This window comes from Equus przewalskii, chromosome 26, assembly GCF_037783145.1.
Source record: "Equus przewalskii isolate Varuska chromosome 26, EquPr2, whole genome shotgun sequence".
NCBI classification, from domain to species: Eukaryota; Metazoa; Chordata; class Mammalia; order Perissodactyla; family Equidae; genus Equus; species Equus przewalskii.
The window spans coordinates 16,181,500-16,207,255 of record NC_091856.1 but is presented as its reverse complement, the minus strand read 5'-3'; the positions used below and the strand labels follow the sequence as shown (position 1 = coordinate 16,207,255).

At 39.6% G+C, this 25,756-nt stretch overlaps 2 protein-coding genes and 1 pseudogene across 5 annotated transcripts in view; 2 read left to right on the top strand and 1 right to left on the bottom strand.

Annotated features, from left to right (window-relative positions):
• Positions 1-1,608: 1,608 nt before the first annotated feature.
• Positions 1,609-2,485, bottom strand: LOC103546887 (tricarboxylate transport protein, mitochondrial pseudogene; annotated as a pseudogene).
• On the top strand, positions 2,141-11,725 carry OR2K2 (olfactory receptor family 2 subfamily K member 2). 3 transcript variants are annotated; one of them, XM_008513479.2, is made up of 3 exons: positions 2,141-3,353; positions 7,370-7,432; positions 9,232-11,279. In XM_008513479.2, the coding sequence occupies exon 3, from the start codon at positions 9,281-9,283 to the stop codon at positions 10,229-10,231; it is 951 nt and encodes a 316-aa protein (XP_008511701.1). In that variant the 5' UTR covers positions 2,141-3,353; positions 7,370-7,432; positions 9,232-9,280; the 3' UTR covers positions 10,232-11,279. The 3 variants fall into 3 exon arrangements, with proteins under 3 accessions (XP_008511701.1, XP_070451128.1, XP_008511689.1); XM_070595027.1 differs by having other exon boundaries at positions 2,157-2,528; positions 9,232-11,725; XM_008513467.2 differs by having other exon boundaries at positions 2,198-2,597; positions 9,232-11,273.
• The window catches only part of LPAR1 (lysophosphatidic acid receptor 1), a 353,585-nt gene continuing 330,026 nt past the window's right edge, over positions 2,198-25,756 (top strand). Inside the window, exons 1-3 of one of the 2 annotated variants that reach the window (XM_070595019.1) lie at positions 2,198-2,597; positions 7,370-7,432; positions 9,232-9,266. The gene's annotated coding sequence lies outside the window, so the exon portion shown is untranslated. Of the gene's footprint in view, positions 2,598-7,369; positions 7,433-9,231; positions 9,267-15,128; positions 15,252-25,756 lie in introns of those variants that run through there. The other variant, XM_070595020.1, reaches the window with a different exon arrangement.

Genomic DNA, 25,756 nt, shown 5'->3' with positions numbered 1-25,756 from the left:
TGGCTGAGGTCAGTTTCGTTATCAAACAGCATTTTTTCCTTTAAGCTATTTTGTTTGGTTTTGTGAGAAATCATTCTGAAGGCCTCCTTCATTTCTACCATTGTTTATGAAAACATCTCCTGCTTCACTTTTGAAGGTTTCATTTTAATATAGCAGTTTTTCATTTTACCAGAAAAGAATTATTTTTGTGTTGATCAAAATAACATGTTTAAAGATGGACTCTAGATTTGGCATCAGGATTCATTTAGTTTATTGGTTATGGCACTGCTGTTATTAAAATTTTATTGGTCCCTTCATGTCAATTCTGCACGGTTCTTGTTAGAGTTGTTCTAAGATAGCTCAAAGTTTTAATATAACTGATAACGAAATCCTTTTCTGGTCACTGTATCTTCCAACTGGCTTCAAGAAAATTATTGATTTTTAAAATTTATCTTTTATTAGGCTACTTTACTAGACTGTTTCTGGGGAACAGTTTTAATTGATTTGTTTTTAGATATAAAATCATATCGTTTGCAAGAGATAATTTTATCTCCTTTTCTCCAATATCAATGCCTATTATTTCTAGTTAATATTTTATTGTGAATTTTCTAGCAAAATTCTTGTTGCCTTGTGACAGGTGAGATTATTGTGAGCACTGACCTTTAGGAAAATAAAATTTCAAGATTAATATTATTAAAACTGTTAAGCCATGAACTCTGTGATGTTTCCTGTGTTTTATAATCAAACAAGCCTATTGGGTACAGTGGGTTTAACTATTTCAAGCTCATCATGAATGGGCCACTCTTGCCCATTATCCCCAAAATGTCATCCTACAACTTATTTAGTTCTATTGCTAATTTTTTTTTCCTTCTTCTCCCAAAGCCCCCCAGTACATAGTTGTATATTCTAGTCGTAGGTCCTCCTGGCTCTGCTACGTAGGACGCTGCCTCAGCACGGTCTGATGAGAAGTGCTAACTCCGCGCCTAGGACCCAAACCTACCAAACCCTGAGTTGCAGAAGCGGAGAGCCCAAACTTAACCACTCAGCCACGGTGGGGGGGCGGCCCGTATTGTTAATTCTTATATTATTCAATCTAGTTGTTACTTCTCTTCTTTACCTAAGAAAGAAAAAGTCTGCTTACTCGTGTGGTATGACCAAATTCTCCTGATGGTCCTCCAGCTGAAGCGTCCATTTACCCTTGGTGATCCAGAGAAAGTGAACTGCCAAAAGGACCCAGCAAAGGCATGGGAACCGCATACCTTGCAAAGAGAACGTGGTAATAGATGTATCTGCTCTCCATGCACAACTTTTTATTTCATTTTTCCGGCGGGATCTGGTTTATTCCGCCTTGGGAGGGTGGTCCTCAGAGTGCCGGGCACCACCCTTGCCCGGTCGGAGAGAGGGCCCATTAAGGCCGGTGGTGGGAGAAATGGGGTGGGGGTGAGGGTACGCAGCAACTGCAAGGCAGCGAGGCCAGGCCGCTCTGGTAGGCCTGGCGGGTGCCCCTGCTGCCCAGGGTGGAAGGCACGGGGCTGGGACCCGTCCTGGCTACAGGGCTGTGAACCCAGTCCACACAGGCACCGCGGGCAGCGGGGCACAGGGTCACAGGGCACGGAACATGAAATACAGACACATGGCTCATGACTAAGCACAGGGACAGCGGGCACAGATTCACAGGCCAGAGGGACACCCAGCCTTAGCCGGACACATGGACACAACGGTGGTGTCATTCAGACCATAGGGGACACATGGCACTATGGGACACGTGGCCTTAATGGCCACAGGGGACAGACGAGGCCACGCAGTGCGGGGGTCGGGGAAAGGGAGGACTGCTCAGGAATGGCGGCGAGAGGGGCTTCGGCGCCCGACTGGAGGCGCCTGGGGACAGCCCCGACGCAGAAACCTTGGGGGCTCAGTCCGTCCTCCACTTTGTTGAGCAGCTTCACCACCTCATCGTGGATGATGAACACGATGGCCACGTCCACGGAGACCCGGCCCAGGGAGGGGCAGAGCCCTAGTAGGACGCCTTGAACTCCTCATTCCTCTGGACCTGCGAGCAGCCGTCCAAACGCCCCAATGTCTGCGCGCCTCCAGGCCCTGCATCCGGGTCTCCATCACGGCCACAGGCGTGTTCCCGAAGCTGCGCTCGCGATAGCTCCGAATCCCGCGTGAACAGCAGTTTCAAGGGCTTGGTGGGGTTGGGCGCGCGGTACCGGCTGCGCTCGAGGAAGCGGATTGCCTGGCTGCATCTCTGCTTCGGCACGGTGGCCGTGAGGCTCTGATACGTCTCCTTCAGCCCTTGTTCCCGCAGTCCCCTTGACCCCGTGAAGAATCCTCTGTCTTTTGGGTTAAGGGAGGTCTGGTCGTGGATGAACTTCGCCTTGGTGGTGTCCATGGGGCGCTCGACCACCAGGCCGTCTGCCACGCCGGCGCCCGTGCCGCACGGCAGCCCGCGCGTGCTGTCCAGCCATCGTTGGGCGTCCGGCTCGTGGTTGCTGAGGAACATCCCGAACCCGACGGCCGCCCTGGGGCTGGAGCCTAAGGCCTCGGTACAGGCCTGGATGCCAGGGCTGCGGACCGTCTGCGGCACGCAATCCTGATGCTTGGTTCCGCGGAGGGTGCGAGCGCTCGTCCCTCTGCGGCTGCGTCTTCACGTCCTCGGTGGCGAAAGTGATGCAAATTGCGATGCTGCCTGCGGGGACCGCGACCCGGGTCTTGAGACCCCCGGCCGCCCCCCCGGACTTTGCCCCGCGTCTGTGCCGCGGGGAGGCTGGCCGGGTCCCCATGCGTCGCCGTATTGTCCTGGCGAGGCGCGGAGGGGCGACGTGCCGGGCGAGTCCCTCCAGAGTGAACTTTTTAAAGAACGTATCGTTTATGATCTGTTTGAGGGTAGTTTGGAGAGATCTTGCCCTTTCAACACTAAATACTTCAATGTTTAAGAACAAGGACATCCTCTTACGTCACCACAGTGCAATTATGAAGATCAGGAAATTTAACTCTGATACAATGCTATTATTTAATCCACAGCCCATATTCAGATTTTGTCTACTGTCCTAATAATGTCCTTTAGAGAGAATTCTTTCCTTGTCCACTATTCAGTGCTGGGTCATGCATTGCATTTAGTTTTCTTGTCTCTAATCACCTGGAACGTTTCCTTAGCCTTTTTGTTTGTATCCTGACCTTGACATTTTTGAAAAGTATAGACCGGTTATTTTGCAGAATATCCTTCAGCTTGATTTTGTCTGGTTTTTCCTCTTGGTTAGATTCAGGTTATGTATATTCGACAGGAATACTAAAGAAGTGGTATTATGTCCTCAGTGCGTCATATCAGAAGGCACCTGGAGTCAATTTGTCCCGTCGTTGGTGATGTTAAGGTGGTTATCCTCCAGGTCTCCCAGATGTAGAGCTATTACTATGTTTTTAAAAAAATTAATATGTAGTTTGTGGTGAGATACTTTGACACCATGTAAATAGCCTGTTTCTCATCCAACTTTTACCTATGACAACTATGATACTTACATTTACCTACTATAATATTTTACCTATGATAATCTGTTACCATAGCAACTTTAACCTTGTTTGATGATTTTCTAACCCAATCATATTTATTTTTTGGCATCCTACTGTAAGAAAGAACTTTCCTTCTTCCCTCCCTCCCTTCCTTCCTTCCTTTCTTCCTTTCAAAAGAACTCATGCATTCTTGTTTTATTCTATGGGTTATAGTTCATTTTTACCATTATTTATTTTGATGCTCAAAATAATCTGTCCCAGATTTGGCTAATGGGAACCTCATCCACTGTGCTTCTATGGCCTTTTGAAATATCCTAATCATTTTCTGCATGCTTCCTTACATTCTAGTGCGATGAGGTGCTCCAAGCTAATCTTGTTCTTTTCCTGCTCCAGACTTTTTAATAGCCATTTCTCCAAGGAACTATGTTTCCTTTTAGTTGAGAATTGTATTTAGAAACCAAGATCTGGGCGGGAAGTGTGTCCATTGCTACTGAGGGTTCATTGCCCTCGCAGTATGTGTATATTGAATAAAATTTCTGATCACTTGTTGGGACAAGTGGCTTAAAGAGTAAACTTTTTTTTTGACTTCTGGAACATTTGATTTTTGATTTTTTTTATTGAGGTCATAATAATTTATAGCATTGTAAAATTTCTGTCGTACATTGTTATTTGTCTGTCACCATATATATGTGCCCCTTTACCCCTTATGCCCATCCCCTAACCCCTTCCCTTCTGGTAACTACTAGTCTAATCTGTTTGTCCTTGTCTTTGTTTATCTTCCACATATGAGTGAAATCATACAATGTTTGTCTTTGTCTGTCTGGCTTATCCCGCTTAACATAATACCCTAAAGTTCCATTCATGTTGTTGCAAATGGGACGATTTTGTCTTTTTGAATGGCTGAGTAGTATTCCATTATATATGTGTATATATATATATATATATATAACACACACACACACACACACACATACACACACACACCACATCTTCTTTATCCATTCATCAGTTGATGGGCACTTGTGTTGCTTCCACATCTTGGCTATTGTGAATAATGCTGCAGTGAACATAGGGGTGCATAAATCTCTTTGAATTGTTGATTTCAAGTTCTTTGGATAGTTACTGACTAGTGGAATAGCTGGGTCATATGGTATTTCAATTTTTAATATTTTGAGAAATCTCCATACTGTTTTCCATAGTGGCTGCACCAGTTTGCATCCCCACCAGCAGTGTATGAGGGTTCCCTTTTCTCCACATCTCTCTAACACTTGTTATTTTTTTTGTCTTGGTGATTATAGCCATTCTAACGGGTATAAGGTAACAACTCAGTGTAGTTTTGATTTACATTTTCCTGATGATTGGTGATGTTAAAGATCTTTTCATGTGCCTGTTGGCCGTCTGTATATCTTCTTTGGAAAAATGTCTGTTCATATCCTCTGCCCTTTTTTTTTGGTGAGGAAGATGGTCCCTGAGCTAAATCTGTTACCAGTCTTTCTCTTTTTGCTTGAGGAAGATGGTCCCTGAGCTAACATCTGTGCCAGTCTTCCTCTATTTTGTATATAGGATTCCACCACAGCATGGCTTAATGAGTGGTGCATAGGTCGGTGCCCGGGATCCAAACCTGTGAACCTCGGGCTGCTGAAGCAGAACATGTGAACTTAACCACCACGCCACTGGGCCAGCCCGCCTCTGCTCATTTTTTGATTGTGTTGTTTTTATTTTCGTTGTTGATGAGTTGTTTGAGTTCTTTATATATTTTGGAGATTAACCCCGTTTCAGATATATGATTTGCAAATATTTTCTCCCAGTTGGTAGGTTGTCTTTTTGTTTTCTTCCTTGTTTCCTTTGCCTTGCAGAAGCTCTTTTTTTCTTCTTATTCTTCTTCTCCCCAAAGCCCCCAAGCATGTAGTTGTATATATTCTCGTTGTAGGTCCTTCTGGTTGTGCTATGTTGGATGCTGCCTCAGTGTGGCTTAATGAGTGGTGCTAGGTCTGCACCCAGGATCTGAACCAATGAAACCCTGGGCTGCTGATGCAGAGCATGCGAACTTAAGCACTTGGCCATGGGGCTGGCCCTGCAGAGGCTCTTTAGTCTGCTAAAGTCCCATTTGTTTATTTTTTCTTTTGTTTCCCTTGCCTGAGTAGACATGGTATTTGAAAAGATCCTTCTAAGACCAATGTCCAAGAGTATACTGCCTATATTTTCTCCTAAGAGTTTTATGGTTTCACGTCTCACCTTCAAGTCTTTAATCTGTTTTGAGTTAGTTCATTTTTGTGTACAGTGAAAGATAATGGTCTACTTTCATTCTTTTGCATGTGGCTGTCCAGTTTTCCCAACATCGTTTATTGAAGAGACTTTCCTTTCTCCATTGTATGTTCTTGGCTCCTTTGTCGAAGATTAGCTGTCCATAGATGTGTAGTTTTATTTCTGGGCTTTCAGTTCTGTTCCATTGATCTGTGTGTCTGTTTTGATGCCAGTACTATGCTGTTTTGATCACTATAGCTTTGTAGTATATTTTGAAGCCAGGGATTGTGATGCCTCCATCTTTGTTCTTTTTCCTCAAGATTGCTTTAGCTATTCGGGGTGTTTTGTTGCCCCAAATGAATTTTAGGATTCTTTGTTCTGTTTCCATGAAGAATATCATTGGGATTCTGATTGAGATTGCATCGAATCTGTATGTTGCTTTAGGTAATATGGACATTTGAACTATGTTTATTCTTCCAACCTGTGTGCATGGAATATCTTTCCTTTTCTTTATGTCATCATCAGTTTCTTTCAATAACGTCTTATAGTTTTCATTGTACAGGTCTTTCACCTCCTTCGTTAAATTTATTCCTAGATATTTTATTCTTTTTGTTGTGGTTGTAAATGGGATTGTATTCTTGAGTTCTCTCTCTGTGAGTTTGTTATTAGAGTATAGAAATGCAACTGATTTTTGTAAGTTGATTTTGTACCCTGCAACTTTGCTGTAGTTGTTGATTATTTCTAATAGTTTTCTGATGGATTCTTTAGGGTTTTCTATATATAAAATCATGTCATCTGCAAACAGCAAGAGTTTCACTTCTTCCTTGCCAATTTAGATTCCTTTTATTCCTTTCTCTTGCCGAATTGCTCTGGCCAAAGCCTCCAGCACTATGTTGAATAAGAGTGGTGCGAGTGGGCACCCTTGTCTTATTCCTGTTCTCAGAGGGATGGCGCTCAGTTTTTCCCTAATGAGTGTGATGTTGGCTGGGGGTTTGTTGTATAGGGCCTTTATTATGTTGAGGTACTTTCCTTCTATCCCCATTTTATTGAGAGTTTTTTTTTTTATCATAAATGGATATTGGATTTTGTCAAATGCTTTAAAGAGTAAACTTTTTCCCCTTAATCTTTGAAAACTAGGGAGTAGTAGTTTCACAAATGAAAAAATACGTATCCTAGAATTCTAGGGATACCTTTTCTCTATATACTGTTAAGTGTTCTACCTGTAATCATTCAAGAAAAAAAATCTTGATATAGCTAGGATGGATAGGGAGGAAGAGAAGACTTTGTTTTTATGTAATTCATTGAAGTTATTTGGGGCAACTGTGGTTCACTCTCCGTCTCAATTTTTAAAAGTTTAATATAATTGGATCTTTGGGACATTATCCCTGAAGGATCTGAAGTTTCAAACCTCTGTGTGTATTGTAGCTGCTAAACTTTAAATTGTTTAGGGATGACAGCTATTCCCCCAAACAACAGATGATTTAAATTTACATAGCATTTCATTGACTATCCTTTGGCATTTTTAGTTATGGGGGTAACAGTCAATACTTTGGAAAGAAATGAATTGCAATGTGGATTTTTATGTAATACATTTAACATTTTTAACATGGATGCATTTATTCTTTCCTGCACATAGCTAACTTTATGAAGTACGTCATGAAACAGTGTTTTATTTGGAGTTGGTGACAAGGGAGTTCAGGTGAGAGGACCAATTTTTCTTGGCTACTATTTTTATGGGATAGAAAATATCAAGTCCCAGGCAACTGGGCTGATTTTTCATTCTAAAAAAATTGTGTTTTCTTTGGTAGTTTTAAGAGTAGGTCAAGAGATATTGTTTCCTTAAAGTAATCTGCTACAATGATATCATAAATTTTTTGTAGAGAATTTGTTAAATATAAAATCTGGCAGAGAAATCCCTGAGAAATAATCCGTTAAGTAATAAATGGATAGGAACTAACTACTGTGATATAGAAAAATGCAGCTCTTAGGAAGAAAAGCAAAAACTGTGTATGCTCAGGTACCACAGAGGGAAGTAATACTGACAAGTGTTCCCTGGAATACTAAGAGAGTATTCAGCGTTACTGATAACGTTTGGACCTACAATGTGAGCTGCTTTGGGAGTGATGATTAACAGTAAAAAATGAAAGGACTCGCTAATAGGCCAGATGCGAGATAGAGTAGGGAAGTCAAAGATAATAAGGTAATATAATGAAAACTATTGAAAACTATTATGCCCCTGTTATAGAGGCATGATATGAGATATTGCCCATAGCGTAATTATTTTCACCATCACCATCTGTGCTAGCTTTTTAAATATGGAGAACTGGGAGACAAATGATAACATTGACTGAAATTGAGAAAAACTGGGAAAGAACACCAATGATGAGAAAGTGAAGACTGAAATATTGGGAGATAAACCATATAATTGAGGAATTTGCCTGTGAAATAAAGAGCAAATATAGGATCGCAGTTTGCATATGTAGTGAGACAATGAAGGGAATTTTTAAGAACAAGTATATTTGAAAATAGAAAGGAAAGAACTAGTGGGGAAAGGAAAAATGTTGAAGGTGATAAAGAGCAATGTCAGTGCAGAAGCAAGGTAAGTTTTGTAATTTTTTGGTTAATAATGTGAAATGTAAAAAAATAAAACCTGAAGTGTCTTGTTTATAATTAGATGATCTATAATCTTCTTTTCAAAGAGATTTTTAAGATAATTTTAAAAGGGAGTTTAATTTCTGCGTTTCCTGGATCTTCATGGGTTTTCGTGTATAATAAGAGTATTGCCTGGGTATAGTTTTTAGAACTATTTACATACTGGCAGAGGTATGAGTCTCAGTAATGAATGAAACTGAACAATGGATACATCAGTGTTTAAATGGGGTGGGTTCTTTTGTGTGAGTTGTAAACTGACTCTTAAATCTAATCAGAATGGGTAGCTACAGTGCTTCACAGAATGTCATCATTTTTGAAACAAGTATATGGACCGCCATGCTGTTAGCTGCATAGCACAGAGTTCATTTAGACCCAGAACTTCATAGGTGTTCGTTTAAAATTTATTTATTTGTTTGGCTCAACATTCCTCTTCTTCTTCCAATGAAAATCATTACTGGTTTTATTGAGTTTTATGGACAAATGTGCTTTCTTTTCCTCACTTATCTGGCTTTCTTTTCTCATTTGTGCTCAGTGACATATTCGGCCTTCATACATATTTTTCGTCTTTCAGTATTTTCAAATCTTTACTGAAAACCTACTGTGGGCCAAGTATAGGATTATGGGCTGATATTCACGTATTAAATATGTTTATTCTTGTTCCTAAATGAATTATTTTCTAAATTTTATTGTGGAAGAATCAACTGTTTTTTTGCCCCTTTAGATCAATAGATACACTATGCTGTGATTTCTTGTGGTAAAATTGTGTTTATGATAGTGAAAGTAAGTTTGAAAGCGTTTTCCTAGCTAAATGAACAGTGTACTTTATCCATCTCTTTCTGTCCTCAGATGAAATGAAGAGAATAAGGCTAGAATCACTACAGGTGAGTGGAAGGAAATGCAAGGAGAAAACCTCACCATCTGGAGCCTTTTTTTCCTGGAGGGTTTTTCGAGATACCCAGAGTTAGAGATCGTTCTCTTTGTCTTCAGCCTTGTAATGTATCTGATAACCCTCCTGGGCAACAGCACTCTTATTTTAATCGCTGTCCTAGATTCATGCCTTCAAAGCCCCATGTACTTGTTCCTGGGGAATCTCTCTTTCATGGATATTTGTTACACATCTGCTTCTATTCCCACTTTGCTGGTGAACCTGCTGTCATGCCAGAAAACCATTATCTTTTCTGGGTGTGCTGTACAGATGTATGTGTCCCTTGCCATGGGCTCCACGGAGTGTGTGCTCCTGGCTGTCATGGCGTATGACCGTTATGTCGCCATTTGCAACCCGCTGAGATACCCCATCGTCATGAACAGGCAGGTCTGTGTGCAGTTGGCCACTGTCTCCTGGGTGACCGGCTGTCTGACCGCCCTGCTGGAAGCCAGTTTCGCCCTGCAGATACCGCTTTGTGGGAATCTCATCGATCACTTCACATGCGAAATTCTGGCCGTGCTGAAGTTAGCTTGCACAAGTTCACTGCTCATGGACATGGTCATGCTGGTGGTCAGCGTGCTCCTCCTGCCCATTCCACTGCTGTTAATATGCATCTCCTATGTCTTCATCCTTTCTACTGTTCTGAGAATCAGCTCAGCAGAGGGAAGAAACAAGGCTTTTTCTACGTGTGGTGCCCACTTGACCGTAGTGATCTTGTATTATGGGGCTGCCCTCTCCATGTACTTAAAACCTTCTTCATCAAGCTCACAAGAAATAGATAAAGTCATCTCATTGCTTTATGGAGTCCTTACCCCTATGTTGAACCCCATAATTTACAGTTTAAGAAACAAGGAAGTCAAAGATGCTATGAAAAGACTACTGGGCAGAATAACATTGCATCAGACACGTGAAAATCTCTGACTGGGTGCCTGTGGCTTTTCCAGGAGTGCGCTCCTGGCAGAACTTGCCAGAGAAATTCTAGACGATATACTCACCCTCAGAACACTGACTTGAACCTTAGCTCTATAATCACACAGAGTGATTGCCTATGAATAATAGTAGGCTCCAATTTGCATTTAGTAATATTTTCCATCTTTTGTGTTTCGTGGTTGTGAGAAGTTTTGGACTATAGAGTTATTACAAGTTTGCTCCAGAAGGAAACTTGGATAAATTTAGTCAGTGAATGTCGGTGCCAGAAGAAACTTGTATATCCTCTCTGCCTTAAGTCCTTTCTGGAATGAGGCAGGAGCACAAAGAAACAAGAAAAGATCGTCCTTGATTATGCAAGTGAGAAAACAGAAAGGAAAATTAAAAGACTTGCTCAACATCACACAATTGCAGAACCAGAACTGCAACCCTTATCCTTTCCACTTCTTTGCTGGATCTTGTTCTCCCACACTGTGGTGGCTCCCTAACTACCCTTCCTCATCCGGAACTCCTGATTAAAACTGGAGGCTGGCCCGGTGGCCCAGCGGTTAAGTGCGCATGTTCTGCTTCAGCGGCCTGGAGTTCGCCGGTTTGGATCCCGGGTGTGGACATGGCACTGCTTGGCGAGCCATGCTGTGGCAGGCATCCCACATATAAAGTAGAGGAAGATGGGCATGGATGTTAGCTCAGGGCGAGTCTTCCTCAGCAAAAAGAGGAGGATTGGCAGCAGATGTTAGCTCAGGGCTAATCTTCCTCAAAATAAATAAATAAATAAACCCTCCTGACTTCCTGAGTAAGGCATCCAATGCTGACTTGATCTGCTCACCTGCTGATCTTGCTTTTCTAAGCACCCAGAGACTTATGCAAATTGTATCTATCTCTGTGCCGGAATACCACCCATACGCTAATTCAGTCGTTTTTGTGCTTTTATCTTTTTTCTTTGTTTGATGATTGACTTCACAAGGGCAAGGATTCCTATTATTTTGTACATTTTATGTTTATAGCAGTCATTCGGTAAACCAATAAATTAGCTTTAAACTAATCACTTTGTTTCAGAAATAAGTACCACTTGTGAAAATTTTGAAGAAGAAACAAGCATGGGCAATGAGGTATATTGCTTTATAAATATCCAACAATTACAGAGGCAATGTTTTCATTAGTTGTTTTAAATCTTTTATTGTATAAAAATATTCCTTGTTAAAAATGCATATTTTGAGGCTGGCCTCGTGGCTGAGTGGTTAAGTTTGAGCGCTCCACTTTGGCAGTCCGGGGTTCGCTGGTTCATATCCTGGGCGTGGACCTACACACTACTCATCAGGCCATGCTGTGGTGACGTCCCACATAGAAGAACTAGAATGACTTGCAACCAGGGTACACAACTATGTACTGGGTCTTTGGGGAGGAAAAAAAAGAGGAAGATTGGCAACAGATATTAGCTCAGGACCAATCTTCCTCACCAAAAAAAAAAAAAAAAAAATCTTAAAAAAATAGCAGATTTTGGGCCTCTACTCCCAGATATTCTGATTCATTAGCTCTGGGGTGGGGTCCTGATAATCTTCATTTATAATAGATCCCCAAGAAATTCTGATAGAGGTTGTGAAATGATCATACTTTGGGAGACGTTGTTTCCAGTGAAAATCTGTCATTCCAAAGGAGAGGTAGGATTAGTTCTCATTTCTCCCTTTTTCCTTTTAATTTTTCTTCCATTCTTTCTGCCTCCATGTGCACCTTCTCACTTGCCCACCTCTACTTCTAGAGTAGGGAAGGATTTTGAGTGGAGAAAGGTTAACCCACTTGACGAATTTCAAAATATGAAAGACCTAAAAAGCTTTAGTATGGGATGTTGAATTCTGGATTATTTAACTCTTACACCATTCCCATGGATCTTGGGCTTCCATTACATGTTCCTGGATGTGTAACCCACTTGTAAAGAGACTTGAAATAACCACATACAAAATTCTGAGCAAGGGGACAAATTTGATGCTAGAGGTTGCTGCCAAGAGATGTTCATAGAAGCTAGGAGTAATTATTTTTCTGCTTAGATACCTTAACCTTCTCAACTCAGTTACCATATTAATTTCCTGGCAATGTCAGAGTCATTTTGAAGTGAAATTTCATAATAGGCTTTTATTAGAGTGGAGCTGAATTTTATGTTAGAGTAGAATGAACTGTCGGCCTCCTGAAATTAGCTATAATATGTGTGGTACTAAATATAAACAGGGATAACCATAGTTATAAAAATAGCTGAAATCTTTACTTCCAAGAGTGAACTATGAGAACTTGAAGACACAGAGACTGAACACTCTCTGTAATTAATATATCAGCTTTGACACAAAGAACTGAGCAAATTGACATGGAGCCAAATGTTCCAGGATACGATATGGACCAGAATGGGACACTGAAACAAATGAGAAATGGCCCAGATGTCAGAGAAGGCCCCAGGATGGGACCCAGGCAGGTATCCCCCTAGCAACTCTTGGCAAAGAGATTAGGAGGTACAGTAGTTACAGCCATGTTATGTAAAGTTGCTGTGAGTAACAAATAACAAGCAAATATAAATAGAAATGCATTTTATATATTATTCAACACTAAATTATTGGTAAATGATATATTCTTTCATTTGGATTAGATTCCATTTCAACCAATACTAATTACAGTCATTACTTTTATAGCCTCAGGTAAGGGATCCTTTTTAAGTATTGTTGAAAAGAGGAATATATTTGACAGAGAAGATAAAACCACCTCTTGACAGCCAATTCCTGAAAGAATGATTACACAATCAGATTTATGCTTTAGAAAAATCTGATCATATCATTTCCCTACTTAAATCCCTTAACAGCTTTTTATTACTCTAAAGCTTGAAGTCCCTAAAATGACATGCAAGGACTTTCATAATCTGGTTACTCACCATTTACATCCTTTGCTCTAGGCATACAAAATTCCTTTTAGTTCCACGGAAGCGTGCTCTGTCTTGCTTCTTTTATTAAGAGCATTTACCACAATTTGTAATTTGATAATAATTTGTGGGTTTACTTGTTTAATGTCTCTCTCAATAGTCTGTAGGTTCGTTGAGGCAAGGACAATATCACTTTCATTTTCCACTGTTCCCCAGGGCTTAGCACAAGTTCTGGCACAGAGAAGACATTCAGTGCATACTTTTTTGTGAAGCACCAAGTGCTCAATGAACATCTGTTGAATGAAAATATGCATGTAATAAACTTTGGATGACTATCCAATTAGATACTTGACCATTCCTGTGTTGAATACCTCCTTTTGATCGCTGGTGGTGGTGAGGTGGTGGTGGCAGTGGTGAGGATGTCTGTTGAGAATTAAAGAATGTCATCATTAGTTCTTAGCATGGAATCTCTAGGACTAAAGAATTAGGTTAACCACCTTTACTTTTCAACAGAGATGGTATGTTGTTAGATAAGGGAAACGTACTAACAATTATTGTTTCAGGCCTTTGGCGCTATAATTGATACAATTTCTAATGATCAAGATGGAGAAATGTACATAGGATGAAGCCATAATTAGAGTAACTTATAACTGGTTGGATCTAATGCACACTGGAAGAGTGTTCAGAATAGAATGAATGCTTGGTCTGTTCATAGAGGGGATTCAAGTATCATATGAGTGGTTGGGCCACATGTCCTTTACAGCTCGATTCCTTATTTAAAAAATAGTAATTATAGCAGGCTTTTAGCACTCCTTCGTTTTCATGGATGTTAATAGATAGAACTTTTAGGCATCTCTGAATGATCTAAATTTAGAACCTATATTAATGGATACATGGGGAAAAATATAAGTGTTACTAGGGGGTAAGACATCTGGACATGAACAGTAGCTTGTGGGCTGACTTGGGGTTATACAGTCCTTCCTCCCGCCTGCCTTGTTTGTGAGAAGGCACCACCAAAATGTGAAGTAATTATTGGGCTGGTAAGTGAAGGAAAGTAGATGATGTGGGCAGGGGGAGAGAATGTCCCTGTCAGAGGGGCAGCATGTGCAAAGGTCCCCTCACAGAGGAAGCATGACACATGAACCCAAAAGAAGGTCAGTGTGATAGAGGCATGGAGAGCAAAGGGAGAAGTGGCAGGTGATGAGGCTGTAGAGGTAGGCCAAGGCCAGACCTGCAGATCTTTGAAGAGGCTAAGCACATTGAGCAGCTGTTGAAATGGTTTGAGCAAACATTCCCATTAAAAGTCCTCTGGCTACAGTGTGGAGAATTGATTGTAGAAGGTAGGACTGGACACAAAGAGACCAAGTAGAAGAAAACTGCACTGCTCCAGCTGAGTGTTATTGGAAGCTTGGACTAGAGTGGTGGCAGTGGATAAAAAGGGTGATAGGAAAATTTGAGAACTATTTAAAAAGTAGCATTAACAGATTAAGAGGTAAAGTCAACAGGATTAGATATAGCTGGTGAGAGAGATGAAAGTGTCAAGGGTGACTCAGGTGTCCAAGAAGGCTGATAGTGTCATTAACTGACACAGGGAATGCTTGAAGAGGGCCAAATTTGGGGGTTGAAGGGTAAATCAGGAGTTGTATTTTAGACACGCTGAATTTGTCAGGATTTTGAGATATGGAAGTAGAGATATCGTGGAGTGAGTTGAATAGGCTAGTTTGGAATTAATGAGAAAGATAAGCCTAGAGATATAAACTTGTGACACATTTGCATATATGTAATAATTTAAGTTATGAACATGGTTAACCTTAATTAGGGAGAGAATACAGAGTGAGAAAATTGCCTACGGTGAAACTAGAGGAACACTAATATTTAAAACCCGTGAAAAAGGAAAAGCCAACAAAGGGGCTTTGTAAATGAGCAATCCCTCAAGCGGGGAGAGGGCAAAAGCCGGACGACAGAATCCAATTTTGGTCGAGATGAAGTAAGCGCATTCCATCCCGTGTCTCCCACTGAATGCAGTTAACAACTCGAGAGAGAATGCAGAGCAGCTGTTCGAGGACTCTGAAAAATAAATGGTAGCAGGCAAATGCGGGAAGGAAACTGGAACTCAAGGTACCAACGAACTCACGGTGAATTTTCTGCTTTTTTTTTCTTTCCTCCCTCCAGTATCTCTTGTCTTGGACTCAAGGGCAGCCTGAAACCCGAACCTACACGCTGGGTTCAGACAGAAAGATAGAAAGAGCTCCAAGAGAAGCTCCCTATTTATGGTCTGAGAAGAGAGAAATGGGGTCCCTATGCATCAGAAAGAGATGGCAAATTCCCTGATTTTTTCTGTTACCTCTTGACCAAACCCCCAGGCAGTCCTGCGGTGACAGTGGCAGCAGCAGCAGTGGTGCCTGGGCAGGCACCTAAAATCCTTAGGAAAGAGAACACTTCTTCCTGACTAGAGGAACAGCGGTCCCAGGAGCATGGGAGGAGTCCCCATTGCTCTTTTTTTTTTCCTCTCTATTCTCTCACCGTTTGGTACCTGAGGCAGAGACTTCCAGCTCCCAGAACTGTGAGAAAATAAACTTCTGTTTGAACCACCCAGTTTGTGGTATTCTGTCCCGGCAGCCCGAGCAGACTGATACGTGGTCCCTTTCTCCGTCTTCAAACCAGCAAAGATGAGTCAAGTCTTTCTCACATTGCATCACTCTGACCAAGCTTCTATCGTCACATCTGTTTCTATAACTCCTTGTCTCCTTTTTCTACTTTAAGGACCTTTGTGATTACTTTGGGCCAAAACAGATAATCTCTCTGTTTTTTTTGTTGTTGCTGTTATGAATTGTGAGCAATTTATTTTTATTTCTTGTAGTGTTCACATAGTCTTTGATGGCATTAAACCTTTTATAATAAAAGCTACACATTTGTGAAACAACAACAGGATAAAGAGGCAAAAATGTTTTGTGTGAAAGTGTCAGTGTTTTATAATCCTAGACTACTTTTTATTTATTGAGTTCATAATAGTTTATATCATTGTGAAATTTCAGTTGTACGTTATTTCTTGTCTGTCACCACATAAGTGCTCCCCTCACCCCTTGTGCCCACCCTCCACCCATTCCCCTGGTAACCACTGAACTGTTTTCTTTGTCCCTGTGTTTGTTTATATTCCACACATGAGTGAAGCCATATGGTGTTTGTCTTTCTCAGTCTGGCTTATTTCGCTTAGCATAATTCCCTCCAGGTCCATCCATGTTGTTACAAATGGGATGAATTTGTCTTTTTTTATGGCTGAGTAGTATTCCATTGTATATATATACCACGTCTTCTTTGTCCAATCATTGGTTGATGGGCACTTGGATTGTTTCCATGTCTTGGCTATTGTGAATAGTGCTGCAATGAACATAGGGGTGCCTATGTTACTTTGGATTGTTGATTTCAAATTGTTTGGGTTGATATCCAGTAGTGGGATATCTGGGTCACATAGTCTTATTTTTGGTTTTTTGAGGACTCTCCATGCTGTTTTCCATAGTGGCTGCACCAGTTTGCCTTCCCACCAGCAGTGTATGCAGGTTCCCTCCTCTCCACACCCTCTCCTACATTTGTTATCTTTAGTCTTAGTGATTATAGCCATTCTAATGGGTGTAGGGTGATATCTTAGTGTAGTTTTTATTTGTATTTCTCTGATAATTAGTGATGTTGAACATCTCTTCATATGTTTATTGGCCATCTGTATATCTTCTTTGGAAAAATGTCTGTTCATATCCTCTGCCCAATTTTTGATTGGGCTGTTTGTTTTTTTGTTGCTCAGTTGTGTGAATTCCTTATATGTTATGGAGGTTAACTGCATGTCAGATATATGATTTGCAAATCTTTTCTCCCAGTTGGTGGGTTGTCTTTTTCTTTTGACCCTAGTTTCTTTTGCCTTGCAGAAGCTCTTTAGTCTGATGAAGTCCCACTTGTTTGTTTTTTCTTTTGTTTTCCTTGTCTGAGAAGACATGGTATTTGAAAAGATCCTCTTAAGTTTGATGTCTAGGCATGTACTACCTATATTGTCTTCCAGGAGTTTTATGGTTTCAGGACTTATCTTCAAGTCTTTGATCCATTTTAATCCATTTAGTTTTGTGTATAGCATGAGATAATGGTCTACTTTCATTCTTTTGCATGTGGCTGTCCAGTTTTCCCAATACCATTTATTGAAGAGACTGTCTTTTCTCCATTGTATGTTCTTGGCACCTTTATCGAGTCTACTTTGTCTGATATAAGTATTGCAACACCTGCTTTCTTTTGTTTGCCATTAGCTTGGAGTATCCTCTTCCATCACTTCACTCTGAACCTGTGTTTGTCATTGGAGCTGAGATGTGTGTCCTGGAGGCAGCATATTGTTGGGTCTTGTTCTTTAACCCATCTTGCCACTCTCTGTCTTTTTATTGGAAAATTCAATACATTTACATTTAGGGTGATTATTGATATATGAGAGCTTAATGATGCCATTTGATCACTTGTTTTCTGGTTCTCCTGCATTTCCTTTGTTTCTCATCCTGTGTATTTTGGTCTACCAATTGAGTTATATAGTTTTTTGTGTTGTATTCCTTTGTTTTCTCCTTATTTATTATTTGTGTCTTTGTTCACTTTTTTGTTTAGTGGTTACCATGAGGTTCGTATTCAAAATCTCATAGATAAGATAGTCTATTTTCTGATGGCCTCTTATTTCCTTAGACTAAGCCAATTCAGTCTCTTTCCTCTTCTCCTCTTAAATTGTTTTTCTTACATCTTATTCCAACTTGGGTTGTGAGTTTCTGATTAAAATGACAAGATTATCTTTGCTTTTGGTGTTTTCCTTCTCTTTATCTTTTGTTTTTTTGAGGAAGATTAGCCCTGAGCTAACTGCTGCTAATCCTCCTCTTTTTGCTGAGGAAGACTGGCCCTGAGCTAACATCCGTGCCTATCTTCCTCTACTTTATATGTGGGACACCTACCACAGCATGGCTTTGCCAAGCCGTGCCATGTCCGCGCCTGGGATCTGAACCTAGGAACCCCGGGCTGCTGAAGGGGCGTATGCGCACTTAACCGCTGTGCCACCGGACTGGCCCCTCCTTCTCTATCTTTAATGCTATTCTTGAGTATTTGCTAACCTGTTCTGATGTATAGCTACAATTTTCTGATTTTGTCTACCTATTTATCTCCTTACTCTGTGCTTTGTAACCCCTTTCTCCCCTTTTTCTTTTTCAGGTATGAGGGCCTTCTTGAGGATTTCTTATAGGAGGGGTCTTGTGGCTACAAACTCCCTTAGCTTTTGTTTATCTGGGAAAGTTTTTATTTCTCCATCATATCTGAAGGTTGTTTTTGCTGGATAGAGTATTCTTGGCTGAAAGTTTTTGTCCTTCAAAGATTTGAATATGTCATTCCAGTCTCTCCTAGCCTGTAAGGTTTCTGCAGAGAAAGCCACTGAAAGCCTGATAGGGGTTCCTTTGTAGGTTATTTTCTTCTGCTTTGCTTCCCTGAGTATTTTTTCTTTGTCATTCACTTTTGCCAGTTTCACTACTACATGCCTTTCAGTAGGTCTTTTTACATTGACATATTTAGGACTTCTGGTAGCCTCTTCCACATGGATTTCCATCTCCTTCCCTAGGTTTGGGAAGTTCTCTGCTATTATTTCTTTGAACAAGCTTTCTGCTCCATTCTCCTTCTCTCCTCCCTCTTGAATACCTATAATTCTTATGTTGTATTTCCTAATTGAGTTGGATATTTCTGGGAGACTTTCTTCATTTATTTTTAGTCTTAGTTCTCTCTCCTCCTGTATCTGGAGCATTTCAACATGTCTATCCTCAATTATGCTGATTCACTCCTCTATGATGTCTGCTCGAGCATTCAGGCATCCATATTTTGTTTTATCTCTTCCATTGTGTGTTTCATCTCTAATATTTCTGATTGATTCTTCTTTATAGTTTCAATCTCTTTTGTGAAATAGCTCTTGAACTCATTGAATTGTTTCTCTACATTCTCTTTTTACTCGTTGAGTTTTTTGATGATACCTATTTTGAATTCTCTGTCATTTAGATTACGTATTCTGTGTCCTCAGGACTGATTTCTGGGTACTTGCCATTTTCTCTCTGGTCTGAAGATTTGATATAACTTTTGATGCTGCTACAGGGCATGGCTCTGTTTTTGCACATTGTGGTATTATTTGGTTGCAGTTACTGCCTATTGCCACCAGGTGGTGGGAGGGGGTCAAGAGCTGTGTATTCTGAGCCCTCCTGTGTTCTGCCGAGATCCCATGCAGTGGAGCCAGTGCTGGGCGGGTGGAGAGGCGCTTTCTTCTGTGTGCTCTTGGAGTTTTCTCACTCTGCCCTTGCTATCTGCTCTCCTTGGGTGTTAGCTTGATGAGGTCACCCCTGTGTTAGATTTCACCTTGGTAGGGGCTTTCCCCTAGGCTGTGAGGGCCCTCGGGGATCTTTGATGTTGCTGCAAATGAATGTCCCCTCCCCCATTCCTTACCTCTTGAGACCACCTGCAGTCCTGGATTCCAGTCTTTTGGGGAGGGAGCAAAGTTTTCTCTTACCCTGTTCCACCTCCTCTGAGGGGGGATCCAGCTTCTCTGCCCTCCATTGTATGGCTACTTGGGTCTCTCAGATGTCTTTTGTGTTGTGTTTGGATGTCCTCTGTTGGAGTATGAATGTCAGGTTACCGGGAAATCTCACTCCAACATGATGCTGAGGTCACTCTAAATCTCTCTGTTTTAAGGTCAGCTGATAAGCAACTTTAATTCCATCTGAAACATTAATATTCTTTGCTGTGTAATCCAACATGTCCACAGATTCTGCGGATTACACTGTGGACATTTTTGGGGCCATTCTTTATCCTGCCACATCTTGATTTCAAAATCACTGCACTGAGAAATGAAAACACTTTAAACGTTTGGATTCCTGGACATTGATGCTGAACTTACTCCAATTCCTGAAGACCCAGAATGACACTGCAATATATATATCAGTGAGTCTGCTTATGAATTTCTAGTGATTAATTGATAGTTTTCAAAAGTTCACTTTATGGAAACTCTGAAAGAATCCCATGATTATTTCCTTAATTTGCATGTAATATTTGGAATAGTTGCCATCGACAACTGGCACATCCCCACATCTATGAATTATGGAATAAAGACCACTATAGTAGGAGAATCCAAGCTGAAGCCTTTGGAACTTCCCTTTCCTGACAGATTATAATGTTAAAGGTGATATTGCATTCCTGGTGGAACCATAGAAATTAAAGCCACCATCAAAGGCTTGGAAGATTCAAGAAGTGGTGATTTCTGTATTGTGCTCGACTTTCCAAATTGGTAGATGCAGAAGACTGACAGGTTTTGGGGAATGATAATGAATTAAAATATAATCATTTTTTTGGAGGTTCTAATTGCACCTGCTTTTCCAGATATGGTCTCCTTGCTATAGCAGCTGGTGGCTGCTTTTTTTTCTTTCCTATTTCAACAATGTGAAAACAAGAAACCATCTGCTTTCACTTGGCAGAGTCAGCAGTACACATTCACCAGATTACCTCAGGTTTCTTCCTCAAGTCTCTAGTTCTGTTTCGCAAATAGGTATTGGAATATTGATCTGTAGTTTTATTTTCAAGTGTTTTTTTTTAATACAAATACATTTTTATTTCTTCATTAATTTATTCAGTAGATATTTACTCAATATCTAATGAGTGTGAGGTGCTTTTTTGGGTGTCATGGGGGATGCAGACACGAGCAAAACATGAATTTTTGCCCTTAAGGAGTCCAAAATCTAATGAGAAAGACCTGCATGAAAATATCTAAAAACTCAAGGCAGAACAATCACTTCACACTATGTATAATGCTTTTATGTTATCATACATCATAATGATAACAAATCTTCCAGTGATTTCTTTGTCTGACTTTGGCATAAGGGTAATGCTGGCCTTATAGAATGACTTGGGAAGTGTTTCCTCCTTTTCTGTTTCTTGGAAAAGTGTGAGAAGATTGGTGTTAATTCTTCTTTACATGCTTAGTAGAATTCACCAGCAAAGTTATCTGGTTCCAGGCTTTTCTTTGTTGTGAGATTCTTGATTACTGATTTAAGACCCTTACTACTTATAGGTCAGTCCAGATTTTCTGTTTCTTCTTGAGTCAGATTTGGTAGTTTGTGTGTTTCCAAATTGGAAAAGAAAAAGTAAATTATCTTTGTAGATGACATGGTTTTGTATATAGAAAATCCTAAACAATTGACAAAACCCCCAACTATTAGAGTTAATAATCATATTCAGCAGAGTTGCAGGATACAAGATCAATACACAAAACCAGTGATATTTCTATATAATAGCAGTTAACAATCCAAATAAGAAATTAATAAAACAATTCCATTTACAATAGCATCAAAAAGAATAAAACAGGAATAAATTTGACTTAAGTGTTACAAGACTTGTACACTTAAAAACTACATTGTTGAAAGAAAATAAAAAAGATCTAAATAAATGGAAAGATATCCCATGTTTATTGACTGGAAGACTTAATGTTATCATTAATTTTTAATTAAATTAAAAAATTTTAATAAAAAACATAACATAAAGTTTACCCTCTTAACCATTTTTAAGTGTATAGTACTGCAGTGTTAAGTATACTCATGTTGTTGTGGAACACATCTCCAGGACTTTTTCATCTTGCAATACTGAAACATACACGTTGAACAACAACTCCCCATTTCTCCTCCCCATAGCTCCTGGCAACCACTATTCTACTTTCTGTTTTTGTGAATTTGATTACTTTAGATACCTCATATAAGTGGAATGAGACAGCGTATGTCTTTTTGTGACTAGCTTATTTCACTTGGAATAATGTCTTCAACATTTATCCATGTTGTAGCATGTGACAGAATTTACTTTTTTATAAGGCTGAATAATATTCCAATAAGGCTGAATATAATAATATTCCTATATATATATATATATATAAATATATATATATAATATACCACATTTTCTTTTCCATTCATTCATCAATGGACATTTGGATTGCTTCCATCTCTTGGCTATTGTAAATAACGCTGCAATGAACACGTGCAGATATTTCTTTGAGGTCCTGCTTTCAATGTTTTGGATATTTACCCACAGTGAGATTGCTAGATCATGTGGTGGCTCTATTTTTAAGTTTTTGAGGAACCTCCATGCTCTTTTCCATAGTAGCTGCACCATTTTACATAGCAGCAGTGCATTTTACACTCTCACCAATAGTGCACAAGGGTTCTGATTTCTCCACATCCTTGCCAACACTTGTTATTTTCTGTTTTTGTTTTTATATTAACCATCCTAATGGGTGTGAGGTAATATCTCATTGTGGTTTTGACTTGCATTTCTCTAATGATTAGTGATGTTGAGCATCTTTTAATATACTTTTTGGACATTTGTATGTCTTCTTTAGAGAAATGTCTATTCAAATCTTTTGTCTATTATTTTATTTTATTTTTATATTTTCCCTATTATATCTTTGATTAAATGTTAAATTCTTTAATATGGATACCATGACTCTCTTAAAATTTTTTTATTAAGACTCTGGTTTTTTAGGTTCACAGCAAAATTTACTCCGTGCTCCTTCCCACACAGCCTCCCCTGCTATCAACACACCACCCTGGAGTGGTACATTTGTTACAACTGACGAACCTACATTGACACATCATAATCACCCAAAGTCCCTAGTGTACTTTAGGGTTCACATTTGGTGTTGTATATTCTATGGGTTTGGACAAATGTATAATGATCTGTATCCATCATTATGGCATCATCCAGAGTATGAAACTTCATAGTTTTGCAATATATAAAGTAGAGCAAATTTATTAAACTTGAGAGGAATATTGTTCCTTGGACCCTTTTATGAGTTCTTTGAACCACTGTCATCTCTTGATATTTCACTGTTACTCAACAATTGAGATCATTTCACTTTGAAGGGACTTCAAATTCCCCTTAGGAAACTTTCTGAGAAGAAAAGTTCTCTTATTAATAAGTCTCAATTGGATTTTCCCAAGCTTGCTCCTAACATGTTGCCTACCCCCAGGGCTGAGTCCACAGTGTCTTATTTAACCTGTGTACACTTCCAGGGCAGCAGCACCACCTGGGTTCTAAGCAGTAATGAAGCCCAGTGAAACCCAGCTCCCTCTAGGGCAACGAGAAGTAGTCTGTGACTTTTATTTGTGTAGTGGGAATAGTGTCATAATGAAGACTTGAGGTGCTGCAGAGAAAGAAAAACATGACTGTCTTCGTTAGATATATTTTGTCAACAAAGGCAAACTCTTGTGCTATTTGGAGAGCTAAGTCAAGTAGCTGCTTCTCCCAAAGGGCCATGGGAAGATCTTCTCAGAGGGATGATAGAGCATCTGTAATGAGAGAACTAGGTGGAATGGTGTGCATGTATTTCACTGCTCCCTGAGCAACGAAGTACCTTCCCAGTGTGACTCTTTCCTCATCATTCATTTCCCTACCTCAGATGGTCCTGCAGATTAACCAATATGACATTTCCCTATATCTTTGTCCTCTTGACCCATTGTAAGGGAAGAAAGGTTCCTTGACATTGTGTTAATAGTAGCATAACGCCCAGAACAAATCAAGGACTAGTCCCATTCTACTCCACATGAGTCCGAGCTATGTCTGCAATGTCTGTTATTTTTAGATGGAATATGCTACTTACTTTAGCAATTATTCTGAGCAGCCCTGGTCCAAGGGCAGCTACTTCCAGTATCAGATTGCCTACCAGCTGTGCTTCAAGGTGAAGTGCTTAAGTAGCTCATCAAAATTCTTTTTAATTTCCCTTCTAACATTTGTTGTCTTTCAGCCATAGGCAAAAGTTATTACTGGGTGGAATTTACATCTGGAGAAAGCATGCCAATTTAAGAGAGACATTCATAAACAGAGGCTGTGTCATATTTTATGCAAATATTTTCCAAGTATATTATCCTTGAAAAAATTGTCTTCTGTTGTATTTTTAAATTGCACAATGAATAAATATATTCTTATAAAAACTATTAAATCAAAATGCTTTAGTAGAATTCTCCTTCGAATGCATGAATCCCATCCCAGTCCCACCTCCAGAGTTAATTCCTCTAATGAGACCTTTCTTATGCAATACTATAGTAGTTCTAAAATTTTACTGTGCTTGAGAATCACCTGGAGAGCAAGTGACTTGATTCCTGAGCCCCACCCCAGAAATTCTGGTTCAGTAGGTTTGGGATGGGAAGTGAGAATATGTTTTTCTAACAAGATCTCAATGATACTGATGCTGCTGGTCCACAAATCACATTTTGAATAACAGTGCTATTGGCGTATGGTATAGAAGTGGTATAGAAATATTTAGTATAACATTGTGCATATGGTTTGATGCAGATACTCTACTCTTTGCATTGCTCTATAATTTGCTTTTAAAAATTAGTAATGAGTCTTGGAAATAGCATCATGGCAGTACATATTGATCCACTATATTCTTTTAAGCTCTTGCAGAATATCTTATATTTCCTTCTAATTTTTTGGGTGCTTCCTGTAATTTATTAAGGTTACTTTTTCTTTCTTGTACAACAGTTTGTGTTCCCTAGAGTTAATACTTGTCTTTTTTTATGCTTAGTTTTAAATGTGTTTTTTATTAACTTAAACCCAAACACCAGCCAGAGGGTATATATGTTCTCTTAATATATTCAGACACATTAATTATTGTATTAATTTCATTTTTTAAAGAAATCTTTCCCCAGATACTTATAGCTTGCTGCAGTCTTTACTGGCCACTCTCTAGACTTGGTGTAGAACCATCATGAGATTTCTCTTTATCATTAGCCTGGGGATTGCCTTTGCCTCTGACTTGGTTTGTGTTCCCTGGTTCCTGATTTGATGTCTTCCTCCTTCCTGGTTTACTGCCTTATTTTGTTGACCATCCTTCAGTAGCTTCCTAAAAAGGTGCATGAGTGCTAATTTTTTTGAAACTTTGATTGTCCGAAAATATGTTTGTTCTGTTGATGGTTGTCTGGCTGTAGAATTCCAAATGTTTTGAAATTTCTTGATGATGTGCCTTGGTATAGATTTTTTTCACCTGTTGTGTTGTATACTACTTGAAACCTTTCAATCTAAGAACATGTGTTCTTGGACATTGAAAAATATATATATTTTGATGCTTTCCTTCCCTTTATTTTCTCTGTTTTTTCTGGAACTTTTATTAGTATGTTGGAACTTTTGGATTGGTACTCTAATTTTCTAATCTTTGTCTCTCTTTGTGTTTTTGGTTTACCATCTGGGAGATTTTCTTAATTTTATCTTCCAACGTTTCTGTTCAGTTTTTCCTGGTTTTGACCATGTTTTTAATTTCCAAGAACTATGTTTATTCTTTGAATGTTCCTTATATGCCACAACTTCTTCATCCATTCATCTGTCGATGGACACTTAGGTAGTTTCCATGTCTTGGCTACTGTAAATAATGCCGCTGTGAACATGAGGGTGTAGATATCTCTTTGACATAGTGTTTTTGTTTCCTTTGGATATATTCCCAGAAGTGAAATTGCTGGATCATATGGTAGTTTTATTTTTATTTATTTTCTTAAAAATTTTTTATTGAGGTTATGATAGTTTACGACATTGTGAAACTTCAGTTGTAC